Source organism: Pleurotus ostreatus, assembly GCF_014466165.1.
Source record: "Pleurotus ostreatus strain PC9 chromosome Unknown scaffold_5, whole genome shotgun sequence".
In the NCBI taxonomy this organism is placed as follows: Eukaryota; Fungi; Basidiomycota; class Agaricomycetes; order Agaricales; family Pleurotaceae; genus Pleurotus; species Pleurotus ostreatus.
The window spans coordinates 2,636,578-2,659,506 of record NW_023503160.1 but is presented as its reverse complement, the minus strand read 5'-3'; the positions used below and the strand labels follow the sequence as shown (position 1 = coordinate 2,659,506).

At 49.6% G+C, this 22,929-nt stretch overlaps 5 protein-coding genes across 5 annotated transcripts; 3 read left to right on the top strand and 2 right to left on the bottom strand.

The window, feature by feature from the left end:
- Positions 1 to 57: 57 nt before the first annotated feature.
- PC9H_007985 (uncharacterized protein) lies at positions 58 to 2,629 on the top strand (the record flags this gene model as incomplete). The annotated part of the gene is made up of 12 exons (XM_036777505.1): positions 58 to 257; positions 316 to 556; positions 606 to 674; positions 730 to 757; positions 810 to 1,121; positions 1,178 to 1,422; positions 1,478 to 1,540; positions 1,594 to 1,725; positions 1,791 to 2,036; positions 2,088 to 2,153; positions 2,211 to 2,534; positions 2,588 to 2,629. 12 exons carry the CDS (start codon positions 58 to 60, stop codon positions 2,627 to 2,629), a joined length of 1,968 nt encoding a protein of 655 aa, XP_036631125.1.
- A 266-nt stretch (positions 2,630 to 2,895) lies between these two features.
- On the bottom strand, positions 2,896 to 5,886 carry PC9H_007984 (uncharacterized protein; the record flags this gene model as incomplete). The annotated part of the gene is made up of 6 exons (XM_036777504.1): positions 2,896 to 3,069; positions 3,138 to 3,209; positions 3,309 to 3,729; positions 3,790 to 3,896; positions 3,969 to 5,609; positions 5,686 to 5,886. The coding sequence occupies 6 exons, from the start codon at positions 5,884 to 5,886 to the stop codon at positions 2,896 to 2,898; spliced, it is 2,616 nt and encodes an 871-aa protein (XP_036631124.1).
- A 430-nt stretch (positions 5,887 to 6,316) lies between these two features.
- On the bottom strand, positions 6,317 to 7,759 carry PC9H_007983 (uncharacterized protein; the record flags this gene model as incomplete). The annotated part of the gene is made up of 1 exon (XM_036777503.1): positions 6,317 to 7,759. The coding sequence occupies one exon, from the start codon at positions 7,757 to 7,759 to the stop codon at positions 6,317 to 6,319; it is 1,443 nt and encodes a 480-aa protein (XP_036631123.1).
- A 4,849-nt stretch (positions 7,760 to 12,608) lies between these two features.
- Positions 12,609 to 13,150, top strand: PC9H_007982 (uncharacterized protein; the record flags this gene model as incomplete). The annotated part of the gene is made up of 3 exons (XM_036777502.1): positions 12,609 to 12,746; positions 12,795 to 13,040; positions 13,097 to 13,150. The coding sequence occupies 3 exons, from the start codon at positions 12,609 to 12,611 to the stop codon at positions 13,148 to 13,150; spliced, it is 438 nt and encodes a 145-aa protein (XP_036631122.1).
- A 5,327-nt stretch (positions 13,151 to 18,477) lies between these two features.
- Positions 18,478 to 20,213, top strand: PC9H_007981 (uncharacterized protein; the record flags this gene model as incomplete). Its single annotated transcript, XM_036777501.1, has 3 exons — positions 18,478 to 19,031; positions 19,087 to 19,405; positions 19,467 to 20,213. 3 exons carry the CDS (start codon positions 18,478 to 18,480, stop codon positions 20,211 to 20,213), a joined length of 1,620 nt encoding a protein of 539 aa, XP_036631121.1.
- Positions 20,214 to 22,929: the final 2,716 nt, after the last annotated feature.

The window sequence follows — 22,929 nt, the reverse complement described above, 5'->3', positions numbered from 1 at the left end:
ACTCATTAACAAGCCACGAACCCCAGGCCTTCGAATTCTCTTGAAGATAGACTCAACATGGCCTCGTCTTACCTACATGAGCCGGATTCTGACGCTGTCTCCACATTCTGCGATGCTATTAGAATGAAGCCTGGTTGGCCGTTCAAGTTGCTCGATGAATCCAAAGGTCTTGCGACGAAATGGGCGATGGAAGCGCAACTTCTGCACAACGAAGAAGCGATGAATGATGAGTCCCTTTTGGTCGTGCAAGCAATACGGTGAATGGACATGGTCATTTGATGTGGATGCAGCTGAATGTTGGTGTTTGATCTCCAGTGATCTCAAGGCGGAAGCAAGCCGAATCGTGGCCTTGGATCATTCGCCGCAGCTTTTGCAGGCAAGTGTTCATGCGGAGGAGGGACATCGGGACATTCCTTTCGAAAAGATAGATCAAGATGTTACCGACACGCTGAAGTTCGTGAGGTCATCTAAGTACTCCATTGTTCAGCCCAAGTTAAGGGAAGAGGTTGGGGTGTTTGTGACAGACAACATCGTTCCAAGATCATTGCACTCCGAGGTATGCGGTCGTGCTATGTGACAGTACTCATGACACTAAAGTTTTGTAGCTTGTGCACGAGTTAGATCTCATCGCTCAAAAAGAGCCCAGAGATATTCACCCTGGGAGTGGAGGCAAAGTTCGTACGAAGGCTGGCTTAACACCGTAATTCCTTGCTGACCGTCGACGCCAAGGTCCAAGATCTGATCCATCCATCCTTGTGTACGTGGTTACACGTATGTTGTCTCCGTCCTACCCATTTAGTGGCTTGTAGATCCATACATGGGTGGCATCTCGCCTGTCAATCCAGGAGTCACTCTCCCTCGTCTGGAACAAGGAGAATTCAGAACAGCGCAGTTCACGACGCACGGCTTCGAGTTCGCATCGCGCTACGCCTGGATTCCCTCCGTTTTTCATGTTTCGGACGACGGACAGGACGTTCATATCGAATCATATATCAACGGCTTGGGACCTCGGGAACGTCATCCCGGCCTGTACCGACTTATTGAGAAAGTGTTCCTGGTAGTGCTTCCGCAACTCGAACGCACTACAGAATGGGACTATTCGTATGAGGAGTCTGCTTCTGGTAAGTCAACATCGTAGTATCTCCAGCGGAGTAGTTAAATATCACGTTTCCCAAAGAACAACGGTGGATAGAGCGTTGGAATGCGCGGGAAGGGACTACCCGTGCTGACTGGCTTGCTCTCCTTGATTCTCAAACGAAAGCCAAGGAGGATCAAGCAACCATAGAGGAACAACGCGACAATGACAGGGCTAAGCAGCTCCAACACGAACTTGACAATATCACAGACTTCCACGGCTTGGACGATTCCGTCGCTGCCGTACCCGCGAACTATAGAGGCAAACGCCTCAAGGTCATCGTGAAGGTTTGCTGATACTTACTGCAACGAAAGTTCGTCTTATCGGAAATATTCATCGTAGGCCGCAAACTACGTGTTGCAGTCCGGTCAGGAATACGTTGGGACCTGGCATATGGAGGGGATGGTGGGTGCCTGCCTTCATCTAAGAGTTGACATTCGCCGATATGCCTTCGCCAGCCTCATGAACAAATTGTTGCCTCCGCTATATATTATTACCAAGCCGACCCCGAGATTACGGACCAAGGGCTTTCCTTCCGGCGTCGAAGGGCGGAGGAAGATTTCCCCAACATGGAAGATTATAGACACGAGGTTCGTTCATTAATGCTCCAATTACCAAGACATTTTGAGCGACAAACTGATGATGCTGGCATCAGCACTTTGATATCAACTTTACCGATGAGGACGAAGAGGAAGAAGACGACTTTGATGTAGATGACGATAAGTCCGAGAGGGACTATCCGAGCGACTGGGAATACACAGAGTATGATGGAGTACGGAGGCCGTGGACGACAACCGGTCTACGGAACTACATTGACCTCGGTACTGTGCAGGCCACCGGTGTGTCGAGCAGATCAAACCATCCAACAGGAAGAATCATCACATTTCCTAACTGGATCCAAGTACGTCTTACGCACCGCTGAGCCTCGTCGTTACTGACCAAAAGTCTTTAGCACAAAGTTGCAGGGATTTCGCATTCTTCCGCTGATCCCTCTGCTCCGCTGGCGTCCAGGAAAATTGTGAGTACTCAACACACTCTAGGTTATGAATAATGCTTACTGAGATGGGAGGGATAGCTCTGTTTCTTCCTGGTAGATGACGAGGCAAGCGAAGGCGGCAGATTAGAGTATCGAGGTTACTCCACCGATGGCTTAGAGGATATGAACGTTCTGTCCACTTCTGACGTGCCCTGGCAAGCGCGCCCTTGCAACATCCGGACTTTACACTCCCTGCTTCTGCTTTCCTTCAAGCGCTCGATAGGCAAAGAAATTCCTGCAGAACTGCGCAATTATATAGTGGGCATGGCAACCGAGGGAACGATAACCAGAGAGGAAGCGGAGAAGCGGAGAAGGGAATTGATGGAAGATAGGAAATTCACCCCAACCGCTTCATCCCATCGGGTGAGTAACTGATTGTTCCCTTGTGTGATCATTTTTCTGATGTAATAGAATAGTTCTGGCTTGACAGCGGGGCTTATTCCCTCTGTGAGCATTGAAAGTATTTCAAGGAGATTTGTATGTTTTCCCGTTGATATGGAATTGAGATCGATATTCAACACAAAAGAGCACTGTGAACCTCTGGTACCGTAGAGATCTGCCGTCAGCGTGGTGTGCGACTAGTCATCCGTCGATGAGCCTCGAATCTGACGTATGATATTCCAAGGTCCCTCTCGTAAAATCCGTTTCAGATACTATCTTAACTGTCCCTACTAGATGCCTCCGACTCCTCCATATGATACAAATTCATATTCAACAGTCAATGCTACGAACCGGTCGACGCAACGTCAGCTTGAGGCGCGTTCGTAGTAGGAAGTGGATAATGCCACTTTTCAGCCAACTTCGTTGCTCGACTCCGGAATCGGAATTCGCCGTCCAGCGGGAGGACTCCGTCTTCGAGCGAAGATATGAGTCGCATTACCTTCGCGAGTTTTGAGAACTAAATGTGACTGGTCAGGGAGTTTCGACGCCCAAATAGCAGGTGCAAACGAAACACGTAGTACGTACCTGGAGGTACTCGGGCTTCATGTTTGGGAAATTCTCGATTGTCGTGAATATATCGTCCATTGCGGGCATATTCTATCAAAGCGATCAATGAATAATCATAAAAATACCACCGTCATGACCATCCAATCGTTGTGAAAAATGTCTCATGAAAACAAAGCTATGGAGACTAACCTCTTCTTTCGGGGGGTTTTTTGGAGTTAAGAAGCACTTTTGCAATGCGCACCTCCACTTGCGTACTTTCTGTGCTTCCTCGTTCAAGGATAGATCGTGTTGATGAGGGGCAGGTGATGCAGAGTTAACCACACCCTTGCCATTCTCATTCACGTTACCCTCAACTGGCAAACCCAAACCCACACCCACACCAGAGCTACGGTGAGTACCCCTCCGCTTCTTGAGGTGTGGAGGACAACTCCCGTCCCCTTCCTCCCTCTCAGCTGCTAGCCGTTCCTCTGTAAGCATCTCCCATTCTCCAGGGTCGAGCGCAATTGTATACGCATGTAAGATTTCCTCGCTCTTCTTGTATGGCTCCTCTAAAAATGCCTCAATCTCGTCGTTAGTGAGATGTTTGATATCCTTTGACGGTATCCACGCGCTATAATTCGCAAGCCGTAAGTTTCAGGCATGCTAGGCATGTATAGAAGGAATGACTAACTAATCCCCCCGAGGGAAGAAACGGACGAGAAACATATCGTCACCATCGACACCGTTAGGTCGTTCCGTGCGCAGCATTAATGACGGGGTATTCTTTAGATCGACGATCTAAACGAGACCAATGAAAATGAGACAGAGTATAAGAAATTGTTTCCAACGATGACCGTCAATGCAACGTACCATGCCCGGCCATGAAGACGTCCCAGTCAATGCTGCAGTGACGATATCGCGGGATTGAAACTTCGGTATGAGCTCTATGGACGGTGGATGAGAGGAAGACTGCCGAGGCGCATCGTCGTGATCAGGTATGAGTATCACACCCTGGAGAGAAGGTATTTGAGGGGAGTGTATTATCGACGGAACATTAGATAATTCGTCGTTTTTATCGCTGTTCGCTACCTGGGCGTCTGCGTCTTCCTTTTGGAGCTGACCCAGAGGAGGATGCAAACGCGCGAATTCTTCTCGGATCTCTGCCCTGGCTTTCCTTCTTTCCTCTACCCGCCATCGTACCAGAGCCCCAACCATATGCTGAACCTTTGCCCAGCATTGTTGATGCCGCGAACACGCTTTACACAAGCAATGGTCGCAGTTTGTCTTGCCCCCATCGCCATTCTCCTCGCCACCACCACACACCACCGTCATTTGCGTAGTGATCACACAGCGAAACGGGATGAGCTGCGCAAGGAACAGCGCTACAGGGAGGTGGTCCTCTATGTGGGAATTCCCTACATCCAACGTGACGAGTGAGCGGAAGGCTGGTGGGTTCGAATACAGGGATACTCCTTCCTCCGACGCACTGAGGTATAGCCCAAGTTCGCGGAGATGGAAACAGTGCCGCGCGAACGGAATTAGTGAATCAAGGTGGAACGGGTTTGAGAGGTTTGGGATGTATGGGTTAAGGTAACATGATTGGAGGTTCGGGAGCGATTGCGCGAGATCGACGGTTGAGAGTGTTAGAGCGTGTTGGTAGTGGATGGATAAATGTGTGAGCTCTGTTAGATTGGAAATCGGACGTAAGTGCTCGAAGGGTAAGGTGATTTTGGGATCCTCATGCGGAAATCGAATTTTCGGGTGTATAGACAATTTCTTCACAGATGGGGCGCTGCTGCAGATGGCCTCGAGGAGATCGTGGATACCGACTTCTGACCCGAGCTCAGTCGAATGAACACCCAACTCCTCCAGGTGACGACATCCAGAAAGATTGTATATAAGTCGCGTTGAAGCGGCGAAGGGAAGGGAGAAAGACATAGACGAGATAGAGGGAAAGCTCCCTGGTGAGGGTGTTGCAACGGATGCCGGTAAATCGACAAGCTTCCCTGGGCCTTCGGAGGAAAGTGTGATCTTTTTGAGCTGAGAAAGACGCGATAACGCGTCAATGCAGTCATCGGTCAGATAATTCGGAGGAAGGTTTATACTTTCGAGCCCAGGGAGTTGTTGAATGAGTCGTATAAAATCCTGCTGAATGGTATTAACCGGAACCGATGTGCGGAGATCGAGAGTCTTGAGTTGCGGAATCCGTATGGCTACATTGGAGAAAAGGTTCGGGAGTGCAAGTACCTGCATAGTCGTGAACGACGCGACGAAAACGCGGACGCCGGGATGCATAAAGAGCACGGAATGGATGGGATCGATCCCCCATGCGAGGGTACGTAGATTAGGAAGGATGTCAATTCTCAGACGCGTGAAGCCGATATCCTGGAACGACTGAGGGTGAATACGCCCGCTGGTAGTCGCATCCTGCAAGTATCGGAGGTGCCGGACTCTTGCGGCCGTCGGCTCGAAGCGCTTCCAGTCAGCCGGGCCCAGCGTACGAGAAAATCGCTTTGAAATGATGGTTCGATTGATATTTTGATGATTGATAAGTATCCGGACTCGGAGGCTAGGGAGAATCACGTACGTATACATTGTTTGCTCCTTGTTTGAGAGGGATGAGCGCATGAAGCAATCGAACCAAATCAGTGACAGTGGACCATTTCAAGTCAAGCGAGATGCTTGACCACTCTTTGCTGACAGTAGCGCATCTGGACAGGTCAGCGTCGTCCAAGTAGGACAGAATTGAGGCAAGTATCTCAATGCCGAACGGCTTTTGGCATTTCATAGTTGAAGTAAGACGTAAGTTGGAATTGAATATTGAGTTGTCAACTTGACAAGATGGCATGTCACATGCTTTCTTGCCCCCTGTCGAGGCCGACTACGATGGTCCGCAAAAGAAACTGGTAGTTTGGAATAAAGGGCCTTATATTCAGCAGGGCTCAACCCGCGCGAGAGCCTGGTGGGATTTGATTTTGATTTTGACTTGACCTGCATAACTCTGACTCGATCCGACCTATGACCTAAGTTTGAATATATCTTGGTTGCCTCGACCTAATCTTAGTCCTCAATCCGACCTCTGACTGAAATTTTAACGCGAACAAAGCTGCAGTATTAGTGCTGATAATTATAATGAAAAGGCGTCGGTGTCATGATCGTGCAGTGCACATAGATATATCATACTACAGTCTAATCCGATACTCTAGATGTCCAACAAGTTAATACCCTGATACCCTTCTCTCGCGCGCCCTCTCCTCAACAATGCATCGTTCCCAGAATCCCAAGTCCTCCCTGGCCTTCGGCAAGGAGCGAGTCTGCCACTCTTCCGTCCACTCGTCTGATCTACCCACGCGTATGACCAACCTCGCATCGGAAGGAGTGAGGGAACCGCTTAGATCGTCAAGCAAGCCCCACAAATGAGATGCCTTCGCGTATTGTTCATATGGTGTATCTACCTTTTCCGCGACACCCACAGGCTCGTCGACTTCGTCGGACTCGGTCGAGGAAGAATCCATCCACTCCGGCGCAAATACGGAGATCACCACAGAATCCAATTCTGGGAACCTAGAGCCCGAGTTCGAAGTGATGATACCCTGCACATCCTTGACGAACGCGACATCATTCTCTGCGTTCGCGTCGGCGCGGCGCGCGAAATGGAGGTGCGTTAACTTATATTGTGAGTTGACCGAGGTAAAGGCAGGCGAGGGAGATGGGGAAGGGAAAACGGAGTCCAAGATCTCGCGCGGGGAGACCCACCCTCTTGTCGAAGGCTCGGCGACGCAGAAGTGGGTCGTGTCCCTCAGAAGGGGAGGGTAGACTCTGGTTCCACTGGAATCGACGGTGATGGTGGATTTGGAAGGGTGAGTGACCGCGTTGACGGATCGAACAAAGACTTGTTCAATGCCCCCCTCCGCAGGCGGGAGGAATCTCAACTCGAAAAGCGATGGAACGGCCAGCTTCCTCAAATGCCGAACAACATTCGCGTTCCCCAGAATCGCTTCCGCGTCTACGAGGGCACTGGTGTTCTTGTACGCATAGGCGGCGTCCGTGTCGCACGTAATAGCTAGTTGGCGCACCGATTTTCCTATCCCGCTTCCACTTTCACGGACCCCTCGACCATAACCATAGGAGTAGATAGGGATTAGGGATCTCCTGAACCGCGCTAAGTCTTTAACGCTCCCCAGAACAACCTTTTCGTAGAGTACGTCGCGTACGTGGGCAAGGAGATGGGTGCATGTGCGTGCTAGTGCGAAAAATGCTGGCTCGGCCCTGGGTTCCTTATCGGAACTGTTTGATTTGTAGTTGGGTTTGTTGGGAAAGGGTGCAGGGATGGCCGAAGGAGGGGTAGGAGATGGGGTGTACAGTAAGCGAATGATTTGGAGTAGGAGTTCGGAGGGGAGGCGGAGGAGTGGGGGTACAACGGAATCCGTCTGGCAATCGGTTCCGTACTTGCTAAAACCATCTTCTTCCTGGGTTGGTAGAGTAAGTGGAGGCAGGGATGCAAAATCGGGGAGAGTAGGTGAAAGAGGTAGAGGCACGGACGACGCGATAAGCCCTATTGATAAGGCGCGCGGACGCTTAGCCACCGTTGTCGTCGGTGTTATGACAACTGTTGTAGAAGAGGTGGAAGTCCCTCGGGCTCTGACTCTGACTGTCGACATGGGAGGTGTAAGCGAAAGTATCTGAGGGATGGATTGGTGAGACGAGATCAGAGACCGCGTTTTTGCTGGTTTTATTTATCGTATGGAGGTCGTGAATGAAGTCGTCTAGAAGTCTATGTGGTCTATAAACTTTATATTCCAAAGGCGAGTCTAAATTAGCTGTCCGAGCATCGAAGGAATCGAATCACTCACCGGTGTATGGTATACTGTAAACAGCGAGCGCGATGATCGTCGGCGTTGCCTTCGGACGCGTCCAAGTTCACAACTCTAATTCTGCTCGTATCTGGAACGGCGCGCGCTTATGTACTAGCCTTTGTTTCGTTTGCTGGGTTGAGTGTGGGGTCGGCAAAGCAAAAACAACGGAAACGGGGGCTTGAAGATTTGAAATTTTTAGAATGATTTGTTTTTATAGGCTCGGACTTTTAGTGATGACGCGACATTGATCGATGATTCATGCATGAGGCAGCTGGAGACGGGACTCGGGCGCGGCTGGGGCGGGAGGACTGGGGATGTCTCGGATTAACCCGGAGGAGCACGGAATAACATCAGTCCCGACATACCGACAGCCTTTCTTCATATCTTCGTATCTTGTTCGTATCTTCTCGTATCTTCTCATGTCTGCCTTCCATGCCTTCCATGCCTCCGTCTGAATCATGAATGCATCAAGTTCGAGGTGGGTCTGGCTTCTTGGGATATTTACGTGGAGAGATCGAAGAGGATAAGCGAGGTCTGTTGGCGGTGCACATGCGTGGGTGAAATCGGACAGCGAAGGAGATTAAAATGGTGCGGTGAATGGTGAGGAGGACAAGAGGGTCCCGCTGCCTCCTGGGAGAAAGAATGTGCACGCTGAGAACTCAGTCACGAGCTGGTATTTTAATATCTATTATCGAGCTTTCATCAGGCTTGTATTTATCTGCCTCGTTACAGCGATTCGGCCCGAGCAGGACTGGGACTGCTTCAATACGGCGCTGGTATCCTTGGACAAAGCTAGGCCGCCTTCTGCAATCTGCTCTTGCGGTGTTGTCCTTCGAACTGTCCTTCGAACGAGACTCAACGCTACTCACTGCTTCGTAATGCCGAACCAATGGCTCCAGACCAACGACCACTTCGAACTTCTTCTCAGGAATGCCCGAATATGCAACTTGCCCGAGTCTTATACTTAGAATGCTCAGAAGCTTATTAGCCGCGAGCATGAGCATCTTGACCCACATCGCCTGGACGCCTAGATGCCTTCAGTCGCGTTACCGTTCTTCTATGAGCTTTCTGTGTGGTCCGGGTCCGGGAACTGCGTCTAGTTGCGGCGACTTCATCTTGACCTGGGCTGGTGACTTGTATTGCGCTTCTGAACCTCCCCATGTCGCCCGGCCGCTCGCGTACCACTCCCTCGGCAACACCTCATTTATCCTGCGCCGTTCTTCATATACGTTCCGTGCCCGTCTGCATACCCATGGGTTGACGAGGTATCTACACCAACAAAACGCCGGTTATCTGGGGATCGTCAAATTTAAACGAAAGGCTTACACACCATATTTTTAACATGAAAAGGCCAATCCTGGATTATCAGGAAAATAGAAAATAGGTTTTAACGAACGAGCTTGTATACAATGTTTCTGTTTGCATCTTTGACAGCGTCGATGGAGGAGAACATCCCATGATCTATCCTCTGGTTAAGGGTCATGGTCCTCCACTCCAATAGCCAGTCCTCAGAATGAGGACTTGTGTCGCAGATAATACTTCTGCATCAGGCTCCTAGAAGTTGAACCAGCCGCTCGTAAGATACACGTGCGGCAAACATCACACGACTCAGTGTGACAGCCACGGTAACAAACACCAGCGCGTCGACGGTCGGCGATCTTGTTTACTTATCCATGGTGAATCGTCGTCGGGATTACATGCAGAGTGGTGACGGGCGTGTTAGAAAATTTATGCCGTGTTTCGATGGTCCTTACAAAGTGCTCACTGCAAACCCTCGATCATCCATTTACACGCTCGATCTGCCCAACAGCAACGTCCACCCTTCGTTCTTCCTTGCTAAAGCGTGCCTGATTGAACGACGTCGACACCTTCCCCAACCGGCGTCTTGTGTAGCCTCCGCCAGTTATGGTCGATGACGAGGAGGAATATGTGGTGGACAGGATTGTAAATGAGGGTCGGCCGGGGATGGAAGTTCTTGGTGCGCTGGAAAGGGCGGGGTCCGGAGGAGGATAGGTGGAGTTGAGGCGAGATTTGGGAGATTGCGAGGCGTTGGACATCTGGCCGGCTGCAAGAGGACAGGAGTAGGGTCTCTTTCAGAAGGAATGGGTGAGTGTCAGACTATGACTAGACTTACGGAGCAGTTCATTATGCAGAAGTAGGTGATTGATGTGAGCAACTGCTTGAGAAGCAGGGCATAGACACTCACGACATTGCTGACATCTTGCAACGTGCCATTAACTTCCCCACAAATCATGGAAATTTTTGAGTGATAGATTGCGACCTTCCCACCAGAGAGATTTGCGCCTACAGAACACAATGTGCCCGGTATAACTGCAGAGACATCAATCAGCTTTTCGCGATATTGGGGGACTCGTACCTCTGTTAAACCCAACGTATTGAACAATGCGCCCATCCACGTTACTTTGCCTATGTTCCTCGATATTCGTACTCATATGCCCCACCCTCATATTGGGAAATCACGGGGCGATGAGGTTTATGGAGAGCAACTAATTGTTAGCTTTACCACCAAACCACTACATAGTGAATGAAATGAAAATGCGAAATCATGTTCTAAGGGCCAATGTGCACCCTCAGAGTCAGAGGGTCGCTCCATTGGTTATAGCCTGCTGCCTGGCCCAGCTACACGCACACATTCCGGAATCTGCAGTTATGAGAAGCAACACATCAGCTTTGCAAACCCAATGGAAAAATAGCTTCGCACCCACGTCGCCTGTCATACGAGCGACGAGGTGTACGAGCGCTACGCTACGTACCTTCAGTGGTTCGTCCAGACATATTGTAGCTATCCGTATGAAACTGAGACCGTCTCTTAGAATGAGGAATCATGTCGGACGCTCGTAGTGGCAAGTACAAGAGAAATGGGCCCAACCCCAGGGCAGAACTAGACAGGACAACAGTGAAGCCCGGGACGAGAAGGGAGCGTAGTCGCAACAACGGAGTCACTGCCAGTAACCTGTTGTAAGAGGGTAGTAGATGGGTAAGCGCTCATCGACATCCATTGAATCACGTCCCTCGAGGGGAGATAGGAGAACTAAAATCGCCGAGAGAGCGTTCAATTCACTCTACGTAGTAAAAATCCTCGAGTTTATTCACTCTCGGGCACGTTGTCTGATATAACATAACTATTTTTCCTTCGGTAAATACTCGCGGTTCATTGATTCGATTCAGGCACCTCAGGTGCAATGTACCCAGAATGTCCCCGTAGTGTGCCACCAATATATTTCCAGACCGGGATTCAAAGTAAAGATAAAAGATCCTTATTACCCCACTGTCTCGGTGTCAAACTCGGATTTACCGAAGATTAGATGATGAGTTGTCAGGGTTGGGATGATTTAAACAGTATAGAAAGGCACAAGTACATACATACCACCGAGTAGATTCCGAGTCGAACTCAGTTGCATCAGTGCAATGAACGCTTTTGAATAGACTAGTAACCCCTGAACTCTGGTGACCCGCGCAACTCGAGACCAGACTGCCACTGGTTCCTCAGAAACTAATCTAGTAGTTCGTCTTGAGAACCAGAAGGCACCCTCGATTCAAGCGTTTGCCAACGTATGCCTTTCCTGACCAGCCTCATGGCATGATGTGGGTAAGGCCGTCTGACGCATCATCGGATCTCTTCCTTCTTCTACGCTCCACTATACACTCCGGTCTAAGCAGAAGCTCCCTACTTCGGTGTCCAGGCTAAGCCTAACACGTCGTATTGGGTCCTCAATAGTTTGTCGAATACCGAGGCAAAGAGACTGTCGAGTGCCTCGTGGACCTTAGAGGGTGCCTGGGACGAGCTGCGATGTTTTGCCGTCGTTGGTAGGGTACCATGTCACGATCTTGGAAGTGAAGGAGGTGACAATTGAATCCGAACGGCGAGCAGCAAGTCGTTCTACCGAGTTCTTTGGAGACTGATATAGCAGATCTCCGGGCGCGTAATCAATGGGTTCTCGATCCAGTTGTAATGACGGTAGACCACTCGGCATCGGCATCGTAATCACTCCTAAAATTTTCGAGCACTTGCGAGGTCATTCGCGCACCATCATCGGCATCCATCCGTTCCTCATCCCGAGTCATCCACAACCCCGTACAGCGCGCTGAACAACTTCAGGGCACCCGAAGCGCAGATCATACGCAGACCAGCCTTCTCGTTCTCATACTCGCCGTGAATAGCGCCCTACATTGACCATCATCTTGCTATAGATCGCCCTTGCCGCCTGGAAGTGACCTCAAGGGACGCGCCCCGTTGGTTTACATAAAGCTCCGTGCGTATTTTTAGAACGAAACACGGTTAGTAACCTCCTCCGTGGGCCCCCTCTCTTGAAGAAATAATGCCACTTGCTGAGTTCACGGACATGAGAGAATTCTAGCCTACACCGATGGATCGGAAGTAGCTATATATGCGAATAGTTGAGCCTTGTTGATGACGGGCCTCGAGCTCTCCCGAGGGCGGCTCAACTGGCCAATGGATGAAGCATTGTCGCCTGCTAATTGAGGAGCTAGGGCAGTGCAGCCGTGGTGGAGCCATATATTCGACCTTCTATATAACCCATGCCTTGGTCCAACTTCTCCATTGACCACGTTTGCGACTACTTCGCCTCACCTTAACCTCACCTTACGACTCCAGCTTCATTTTGCAACCACAATGAAGTTTACATCCTGCGTCGTCTTTCTCTTCTCCCTCCTCTCTGTGTCGCTTGCACAGAGTATCATGATTGGTTTCCCTAAGCCAAGTGCTAATATTACTGCGGGCTCCAATTTCACCGTCGAAGTTGACCGACCAGTATGTCACCCCTTTCTCTCTTCGAACTCCTATTAACCACCTTTATAGAATAGTCTCACTGGTTCCACGGAGGTTGGCATCGCCATAAACATCCAACCATGCGCCGCCAGAGGAGAATGCATACCCCCTGAAGATCTCCTTGGATTCACCCTCTACGCCGGTTCATACAACCCGCAGTTCCACACCAACGTATCATTCGGCCTACCCCCTCACCAAAACTTCACGGTCGCACTACCAAGTTCTTTCGCAAAAGGGACAGCTTTATTGAGCGTGACTCATCTCAGTTTGGTCGGAGTGAGTCTACTTTCCTTCTTGTGCTGTACTACTTGGGCTAACGGTCTTCACACCAGGCTGGGCCATTCCCACTCTTTGAGATTAGAAACGCTACTGTCAACATCGTTTGATCTAGTGGCATGAGCTAGTTTACCATGGACTTGGACTAACATTGGACAAGCATCAAAGGACAAATGCTATTTGTTAATATAACGAAATATAATACATATACGATATTGCTCTATTCATACCAAGATTCTTCCTTGTGCGTCTCATTCCGAAAGGTCAGCCGCCATATGTCGGAGCTGTGTCAGCGACGCTCCTTCAGCTACTTCTGTGAGTTGTGATAGGGTTTGGAGTCTTGCGGAGGAAGCCTCGGGAAGGAACGTTAGTACTTGCGGGCAACTAGAAGGGTCGGATTGAAATAACGAAGAAGCAACCTTTAGCCCTGAAATTCGGAGAACTAAAGCCTAACAGCGGTGCCCTCGCGAGCCAGAAAGGCGAAGGTTCTAACACCTAATAGCATGCCTGATGCACCAAGTTATACGATGATGTATCCTATTCGCCGTATTGATGGTTCCGAGGTTTGGAAGACATCACAAATATCCATATATTTCCGTCAATCGGCATCCAAGCACACTAGACCGGCGGAACCAGACCAACTAGAAGTTGCTCGAAAGCATTGGAGTAGAATGCAACGCGCCTAAAACATCCAGCTTCCAAAGAGCGAAGCCCTTAGCAAACTTGAACGACGGGTCCACAATTCCAAGTGTAAGTCTTGATATCAGTAAATCAACGCTAAGTAGTGTGGCTTGGACTGGGCTTGATATAGTTCAGCACGAGAGCACTGGACAAATCCAAAGCATGCTAACCAAATACTACGGGGCGCACTGGAGATGGCCTCTCGATATTAGAAATGACAGTGGTTTCTCTTGGTGCAGTCCAGACTCGAGGCCAGAAGGGCCATTCCATTCAACATAGAGTTGACTCAGTGACCTAGCAATCAGTGGATACATGTCTGTTTATGTGGTTTCGCAACCGCGCTGCTAGCCTAATGCATCCATTCTACGAAGCATTCGAAGCATTCGAAGCATCTGGAGGCCGGTGTCCGAACGGCAGAGATCCTCAGAAGCACCGATGTCAATGTTTTCGGGGGGGGGGGGGTAATTGAGCTAGTGAGAGAACGTTGAACGGAAGTAAGCTAGCGGGTCCTTGGTAACAGTCGACGAGCTAGAAGACACAGTTGAAAGGAGGCACGACGGGAAGCGTGACTAGGCGCGGGGCCAGGATTGGGGTCGAAGTAGAGAAGTAATCGAGCCGGGAGCGACGCTGGTTCCAAGGCAAGTAAGTACGTCGGGAGCGAGCCTGCGTTGTACGCAATGTATAATGAATGTTGTAGGCACCGAGGCAGAAGAACTTCATCGCAGGGAAGGTTGATCTACACACGTCGCCAAGCGCATTCAATCCCAAATTCTGAACATATTCCATCCATGCGAGTTACCAGTCAATGCGTTACTAGGAAACCCTCGTCGTCAGTAGGTTCCAACTCTGACTCCGAGCGCTCACTTGAAATCTCTGGTAACTGAAGCCTGCAATTATCGATTTATGTAAGCTGCTAAGTCTACCTCTATGACAGACTTGCTCGATGCATGAAGGATGTGCGCCATGACAGACACGGAATGTTTGCCAAATCTTTGACATGATCGCGCCTCTCAGGGCCGTTTTCTCGGAGTCGAAAGGCGCTTGCTTCCGAGGCCGGTCACTTACCTAGATGCCTCGATTATGTCAGCCACAGTTTTGATTGGCAGCTGAATGTCGTACTAGTGACTACTACGGCCTCTCTCAGTCAGTCTGCAACACACTGCATGTCCGTGGCCCGTCGTCAATGTGAAGTCTGCTTGCAGGCTTGAGGTACCTTGGAAACTGTGAAACGCAGACTGGCAGGACGACCGTTGTTTTCTCCGTCCATGTAATCGGGTCTTTGGTATGTTTTCCCGGGGTTTATTGGTTTCTGTGTTTATTTTATTTATGATAGTGGCAGTGAGAACCTCCTGAACTGATCAGAATTCTGCGCATGCGGGCGGCGTAAGTACAACTGTCGTGAATAGCCGGATATACATGAAGCTTGCAGAAAGTCAAAGCGAAGGGTCTCCATTGATTAACCTAGGGTCGGCGGTCACAGACGATAAAGTCTACCGCGTACACACTGAACAATGGCAAGTGACATATAACCTGAACATCACTCATGTCGTTGTCTAACTTATTCGTCCATTTTTAAACATTAGCCACTGAGTTCACGTCTTCCGATCAATTGAACGCAAGCCTGCACGCCTCTTTCTCGACCCTGTTACCCTTTCTCCCTTACTCAAGTGTCTAATATTGATCATTTGTGTAGATGTTGGACGTTGAAGTTCGACATCGACGGTATTTCAGTAGTCTAGTTCTGTGTCTTATCAGGACTGATTAGACACTGATAGTTCGACAATCAGTTCACCAGTTCAAACTCCCGTACGCTGAAACGGATCGAACGTTCAGGGAACCTGTCCTCGGAATCAAATCAGGCATCAACGGATTTTAGAAAGCGTAGCCACACGTCCATTCCTCTGTTCCAATGCCCGTTTTTGAGTGTTTTACTCCTGCCTCCTTATCTTATGTCTGTCTGAATTTCTGTCTCCCTCGGGTTTTGTCAGATAATTTTCATCATGTTTTGGACTGATTGATGACGTCGTTCTGTCCGTCTAACGCCCTCTCCCCTCCCCGACAAGCTCAAGTAAAACAATCAGGGAGCGCCGGACTCGATCTTTGGGACTTAGCAGCCAGTTAGCATCATCAGCATCACCGCCACCATCACTATCAGCTTGCCGCGTCTAACCACGGCAGTCAATCATGAAGATTTCACTACGAATGAGCGTATCGTACCTTGGGGACGAGAAGATACTTCCGTACTCCTTGGGAAACTCGAGGTTCGTAGTGCCGGCAGTACAAACCCCCGCCCTGGATATATTGACTGCGGTGTTCGACCACGCTAGTCAATAATAGCAACTGGACGATTAGATATCGGGGAGATGTTGCTTGGAAGTCTCCCACCTAGGGCCTACTAGCCGTCGCCTATCCTGCCCAGGCACGCGCCATTGCAAAGTAAGAGGTGACCACGGTTATCATTTTCCCCACTAATGCAACGGGGAGAAAACCCACGATAGATAGAAAGATATAGTATTAGTATGTGTCGGGTACGCATGGGTATGGGCGGCACCTGTGTGTGAAGCCCATGATGGTATATGATACGCGATACGCGATACCGATGCTCGTACTCATACTCCATACTTGTCAAATGGACCACACCCATACATGCACACACTCATGCTCGTACCCACTTCCATACGACGATGTGACTATTAATTTGATTCCCATATGTACTCGCAGATTTCCGCGCCCCATGGCCCACTCATACAGTACAAATCCCGTTCCCATGCACATTTCTAAGAACCATGAGTGCAGTACGTACTTCATTTGTCAATTTGTAGCGGAATCGCATGGCTGCGCCGCTTGGTCCATACACTGCACTAGACTCTAGATTGTATTATCAAGATATTAGGCCTTACTAGGCGTAGGCGGATTGATAGGCACCAAAACCTTTGTACGCACTCATGAATGCGGAGACGCTCCGATGTCTACATGTTTTAAAGTGGGCGTTCGCGGGTTTGGGGCGAACGCTCGCAGCGTTTCAAGCTGGTGTTTGATATCTACGGCGCGCCCATCTGTTTACATATCTATCTATCAAACAAATTGTCGACAGTACGAGTAATTATAAGGTATATAGATTACTGTCTCAGATATCTCAAATCCAGGAGGTATCGTATTGTATCACGGTCACTGAGACAACAACTGAAATTGTTACGAGGACGACATATCACTAATATTTTCCAATTGCTATGTTGAATAAGGATGTGCGCAGGCGGTGTTGAAGGTGGGATCCACGCCGCACGCACTCTCGAAAGCTGCGCAAAGGAACAAGGGACGACATACGGTAGAGTACGGCTCAATGCACATATGACACAATATGACCTCGGAGATATGGTTGATTGTTGCGACGATATGCGCGTACGCGGTCGCAGAGAGACGAGACCCTTAGCGGTAGCCCATCCTCGCCGTAGAGGTGATCACTGGCACTCACGAGCGACTGTAGATCTCGCAGGTTTAGTGGGAATGTGGAAGGGGCGGGGGGTGATGCGAACGGTACCGTGGGTTATTAAAAGCCGAGCAAATATTTTCGAGGTGCAGAGCGTTAAAGCCTATTGCGTACGAACCAGTAGGCAAGGCAGCAATACTACTGGCGGTGCTGGTGATCATGGATTCCCATGCGGATTTTAGGCTGTTTTTTTCAGCCCTTGAAAAACAAACATATGAGAGAATGAACCGTGATAAAAGGTATAGTTGATCGTCTGTTCGTGTATTTCCACTTTGCTGCGGAGGGAAATGTACTAAACGTCTTAGACCCAAATCGCACACCGGGGAGATAAAGGTTCGGGCGCATCAGCGCATGAAGATGGTAGAAGTAAACGATTCGCGGACGCCACTTATGAATGTGGCAAGTAAGGAGCAGATTGGGGGATGCACAGGGCAGAGGTAGCGAAGCGACCATGAGTTCGTTAATTTTCTGGAAGAGGAAAGAAGAAAGTTGTTGGTTCCGGGAGTGTTCTTGCGAGGAAGTGGGGTACCCTTGGCTCGGTTGCGGCGGGGGTGATCGATGAGGCCACGAGAAGAAGAAGGTGGTTCGGAGGCAGATGCACTGCCAGAAAAAGTGGAAGATGAGTTGAGGATGAAGTAGAAGAATGGGTCGGACCGATGGATAGGGGGAAAGGGGTGCAGGTGCGGAGGTAAGGTGGTTGATGCAGAGAGAGGTCCGGTAGGGTGAGATGGTTGTCTGACGGAGAGATATGGGGATTGTGTGGTATGTCATGGGCAAGATGCTGAGGGGGGGCACACGAGAGAGTAGTGGTAAATATAGACACGTGATCGAAGTATGTGGTTCGTAGTGCTTCGCGATTGTGAACCTCATGTTGTACCGAAAACGAAGTATTTAGACTTGTGTTGAAAAAGCACATACGGACCGAGAAGGCACGACCCGTGATGTGGGGATGCGGGGGATGAGAAGACTCGATTCCCGAGGATTGGCCATGGCGACGTCAAGAGAGAAGCGGAGGCAATGGAGGAGAGGTCCGGGGAAGGAGACCTGTCGGAGTGATGTCGGGAAGGCACTTAGCATTCCGTATTTCGTAATAATTCAGCCTTTCAAAACATTTTGAAGGATATTATGGAATCTGCTCGCTCAGAATGGCAACCGTTGCATACTTGGAATGGCACCGCTCATACAAGCGATATAAATCCGGTCATAATCGTCCACTATATAAATATATATCAAGTCACAGTCCCATTTGCCCCCCAGACTCGAATCAAAATGTCACATCTCCTCTCTCAACGCAACCACCACCATCACGACTCGTCCCTGCTCTCCCCAATCTCACCACTCGACACAAATCCCTGGCACAACCAGCTCTACTCTCCCGTCAACGACTACGGCAACTACTTCGCAGCAAGCACCCCCTCCTCCTCGTCTTCATCCAGTTCTCCGACAGACTCCATGTTCAAGATGCGTCTCAGCCCGGAATCCTCTTCGGCCTCAGACTCCGAGCAACCCCAGCTCTGCCTTCCAACTCACAAACTCTTCGACTTCACCACCGGAGTAGTTCAGGAACACCACCAATTTCCACCACCAGCCCAGCCAAAATTGTCTACAGTCGCAATAGCTTCCATGATACCTTCTAAGCGCTGCTCAGAAAGCCCCCCACCGGCGGCAAAGAAGCGCACGATCGGAGAGCGTATTAACAGCAAAGACTTCGTGCCTCCCGACGTCACCGGCCTAAGCAAACGCGAAGCGCGTCTTGTAAAAAACCGTGCTGCTGCATTCCTCAGCAGGCAGCGGAAACGCGAAGAGTTTGAGGCAATGGAAATGTACGTCTCATTTGATTCGATCGTCTCCTCCGAGACTAACCAAATCACGATTCAGTCGCGTCGCTGAATTAGAGCAAGAAAATGCCCGTCTTCAAGCTATCGCTCAAAACGGTGGTACCTCGGCACAAGCCGTACAAGCACCTCCAGCGCCCTCCAAGGCACTTACTTCCGAAGTAGAACGACTCCGTGCTCAGCTAGCAGCTGCAGAAGCACGCGAGCGCGAGCTAAATGCCGAACTCGCTCTTCGCAAGGAACAGCCTTCTGTAAAAGTAGAAGCCCCCGAAGCACAATACCCCTTGTCAGACTCAGATCGGTCGTCTTCCAATACCCCAGTGAATGCTTCAAGCAAGTCGAACGCTTCGCTAGGCCTCATGGTATGTCGAGGTATTTTTAATTCGCAATAACTGTCACGCTAACCTCACCTCTTCCTCGCAGGTTCTCCTTTGCGCACTACCGAGTCTATTGTCGATGCCAGCCCAATCCACGAATGTGCCTTCTACATTCTCTCTGCCTACTGCGCTCTCCTCCTCTGCATCGTCTTTCGATTTCAATCCGTTCCTCCCTAATGACTTCGACTGGACATCCGCTTCTTCCGACCCTTCACAAATCCCCACCCCCAAGCCTTCGTTCACTCTTCCCAAACGGCTCGAGTTCGCCGATATCGACGCAGAGGCCCTTCGCGCTCTCGGAGATCTTGATATCTCCTTCGATACCACACCTTCGGAAAATGGTAAAATCCGGGTTCGAATCCTTCCGTCGACCTCGGCGACATCGTCACGAGCGGCCTCCCCGGCCTCCTCTTCCTCCTCATCTTCACATTCGATGAAACTTGACGACCAAATAATGTCCTTCGGCTGGGCAGACGATTCTGCCTCCGCTGCAGGTGGCGCAGCAGTATCCGCATCTGGATTCAATGATTTTACTTCCGTCGCTGATTTCGGGCTGGCGAGCCAAGACGATCCGTTCCTTGGTATCGGGGGCATTTCAGACTACTTGTCTTCGACGTCTTCCATGTCTATGGGCTATGCTAGTGCTACTAGTGGCACCCAATCGCCCACATCAAGCGTGTCTTCCGAGTTGCCTGCCAACGAGGGTACTTCCAAGAGGCGAGTAAGAATCGCTTTGAAGAGTCTACCCAAGGAGGGCGGCGAAGGCGGCGAATGGGAAGTCCAAGTCTGCTAAACGCTGGAACGAAACAAAACACGAGTTAATTCTTTCTTGCACCTTTACATTCATCTTCATGGCTCGCACTTGGTCGATCGTCGGTTGTGTTATTAATTATTACGACTTCTATCCCTCAATACCCCCTTTGCTCGCTGTTCCTTCTGTTTATTGCCTTGCTTATAATGACCTCTCTATTCGGAGGTCCTCTTTTATTCCCTGCTTGTTCGTTCCAGTCGCTTTGCTATCTAACTAACTACACCTCCACTGTATTACCATCAGCATCGAGATACCAACAGCCCAATAGTACTACACATCCCTTATCTCCCACTTTTTAAAAAGTAATATACTTCGATACACTTTCCTTTTTACTCTGCTTTGCGCTCGCCGGATGTATAATAGCTATCGCGATCGTGTATCAACAACATACGTACCACCATACCTTAGAATTTCCTCGAATTATTGTTGTACTTCGGATACATATATACCCATGACAAACACGCGTCCCGAAATTGAAATGAAATCTGGAAACAAAAGAACTTTGAATGAATTGTGCCGCACCGGGAGTCGATAATATATCAATCAAATTAAGATCGTGCGACGTGCGCCCGAGTGGGAGTTCGAGGACCTCTGTGATAGATCTGTTTCGGCATCCACCATGGATCATTTTCCGGTCCTTTCAGTGCCTGTAAGGCCGTCGCGACAACATCTATCGCCAAACCAGACACGTTTGATAACAAGATGGGCGTGATATCATATCTCTATCAAACAAATAACTGCCATGCGTCGTATGTAGACGCGTTCCTCGCTTTGCTGTGCAGATATCGACTGCATCAATCTTGCCAAAATTCCCGAGTTCCAACTTTGGTGTTGTCACTTACGCTATCTCCCGAGAAGGCCAGTAAGGGGGCGGAAGGGTGTGTGCCGGCCGGGCTCGAAGCTCGAGGAACGTACAAACGTACAGCAACATTCGTTGGATAGATGATGATGGCGGTGGAGGCGAATACGACATGCATATTCTCAGCACCGATAAGTATAGATGCACATACGACCTAGATGCGCTCTCCACGAGCTCAACGCGTGATAATCACTTCGCAGACTTCTTTACAACGTACATATTCACCCAATAATAGCATTCTGATGCTGCCAAACTCTTCTTGAACCAAAAATGCACAATGCATCATGCTGTTCCTAGAATCTTAGCAGAGAACACCAAGTCCTTAGCAAGGGGTAACGCATGATTCAAGTCGGAGAAGTATTTTTTGGTCATTGTTATCTCTTGTGTTCATCGCTGAATGCAAGTTGGACTATTCCTGGAGTCGATCTCGTACGACCGTACATATGATTCACTTCTTAGATAACGGTGCATAGCAGATAATCGCGTGGATCAATTCTGGGTTAACGTGAATTGGCGACGGCAAAGTCCACAGCATGAATCAGAAGACACTTTTGCATATGCACGAAGGCTTGTGTTGGGAAAATTGGGAATGGTTGGTAGGTGAGAGAGGACCGATTCGGGTGGAAGGCAGCAGAGATGCGTATGGCGATAACGAGGTTAATCTGAAGTTTGCATATGCGAGGCTGAGGACTGCTGAGTCAATGGCTTAGGCCGACGACGCCGAGCAAGAAGTGCGATATGTCGTAGGAAGTGTCCCGGATCTGCATCAGGCGGGAAGAACATATGGTTGATCTTTGTGTTTGAGGCCTTGAGGGCCGAGGGAGCCCTTCCCTTCCGCTGCGTCGCTTACGGCCGATGGAATTCATAATACATATTAAATCATGGCGACCTGTGGATGTTTCCTGAGTTCAGAAAACCTCCGTTCTTTCATACATGGATTCCGCTTGACACACGACATACGTCCTAATCCTCGGTGTTTTGAAGGCAGGTATTTTTCCACTCCAACGATCACTAGCAAAGCCATCAAAAGGAAAAGGACCCTCGTGGGTCCGCATCTATGTACTTACATGCACGCGAGATCAATTTCCCCGTTTACTGCGAATCAGGAACCGTTTTGAAAAGAGGAATTTTCGGAAAAGATGTAGAGAATATGTCGGTGGCTTAATGAGATTCTACTGGCTGCGGTCGTTGCCGGCAAGGGGCAGGAGTATGGGGTCTAGCAGCAAGACATTGCTAAGGCTGACGGATATAATACGAGGCAAAAATCATGGTCGCCGGTGCTGGAATGCCTAGAAATCAGATAATCAGGAAATGATTAGGTGCGGACATACGCCGTACGTACAATCGGAGGGTGTAAGTACTCTCCGAAAAGGTGAACCCAACGGTAGAGTGCATATGACATGTGGCCTCGAGGTTGAAGTGAACATAAACTGCAAAACTCTCTCACTTGCTCGCGCATCTGTCGCAAGAAATTCGACAACATACCATTTCGAGGCTTTTCCTCCCTGCGGCGAAATAGCTCGGGTGGTACGACGGTAATTATCCGCATCGACGACGACAGTGGCGCTTCCCTCTATTGGACCTTGATGAATTTCCTTCGAGAAAGTTGGGAAGCTCGTGGTCCGTATCCTGACTTGCTAAGATATTATTATCGTGAGCCCATATGATAGTCGCTGTGCCAGTTGCTTTGTGAGATGGTCAGAAGGACGAAAGTTCGGTGTTTTTGCTAAGTTGGGCGAGTGACTGCCTTCTTCTCTGGAAAACATACGCAGAAAAGGAAAAGAGATCATCATTGACGCAACTTGCGGTCTTTTGCTGGAGAATACGACCGCTTGAGCT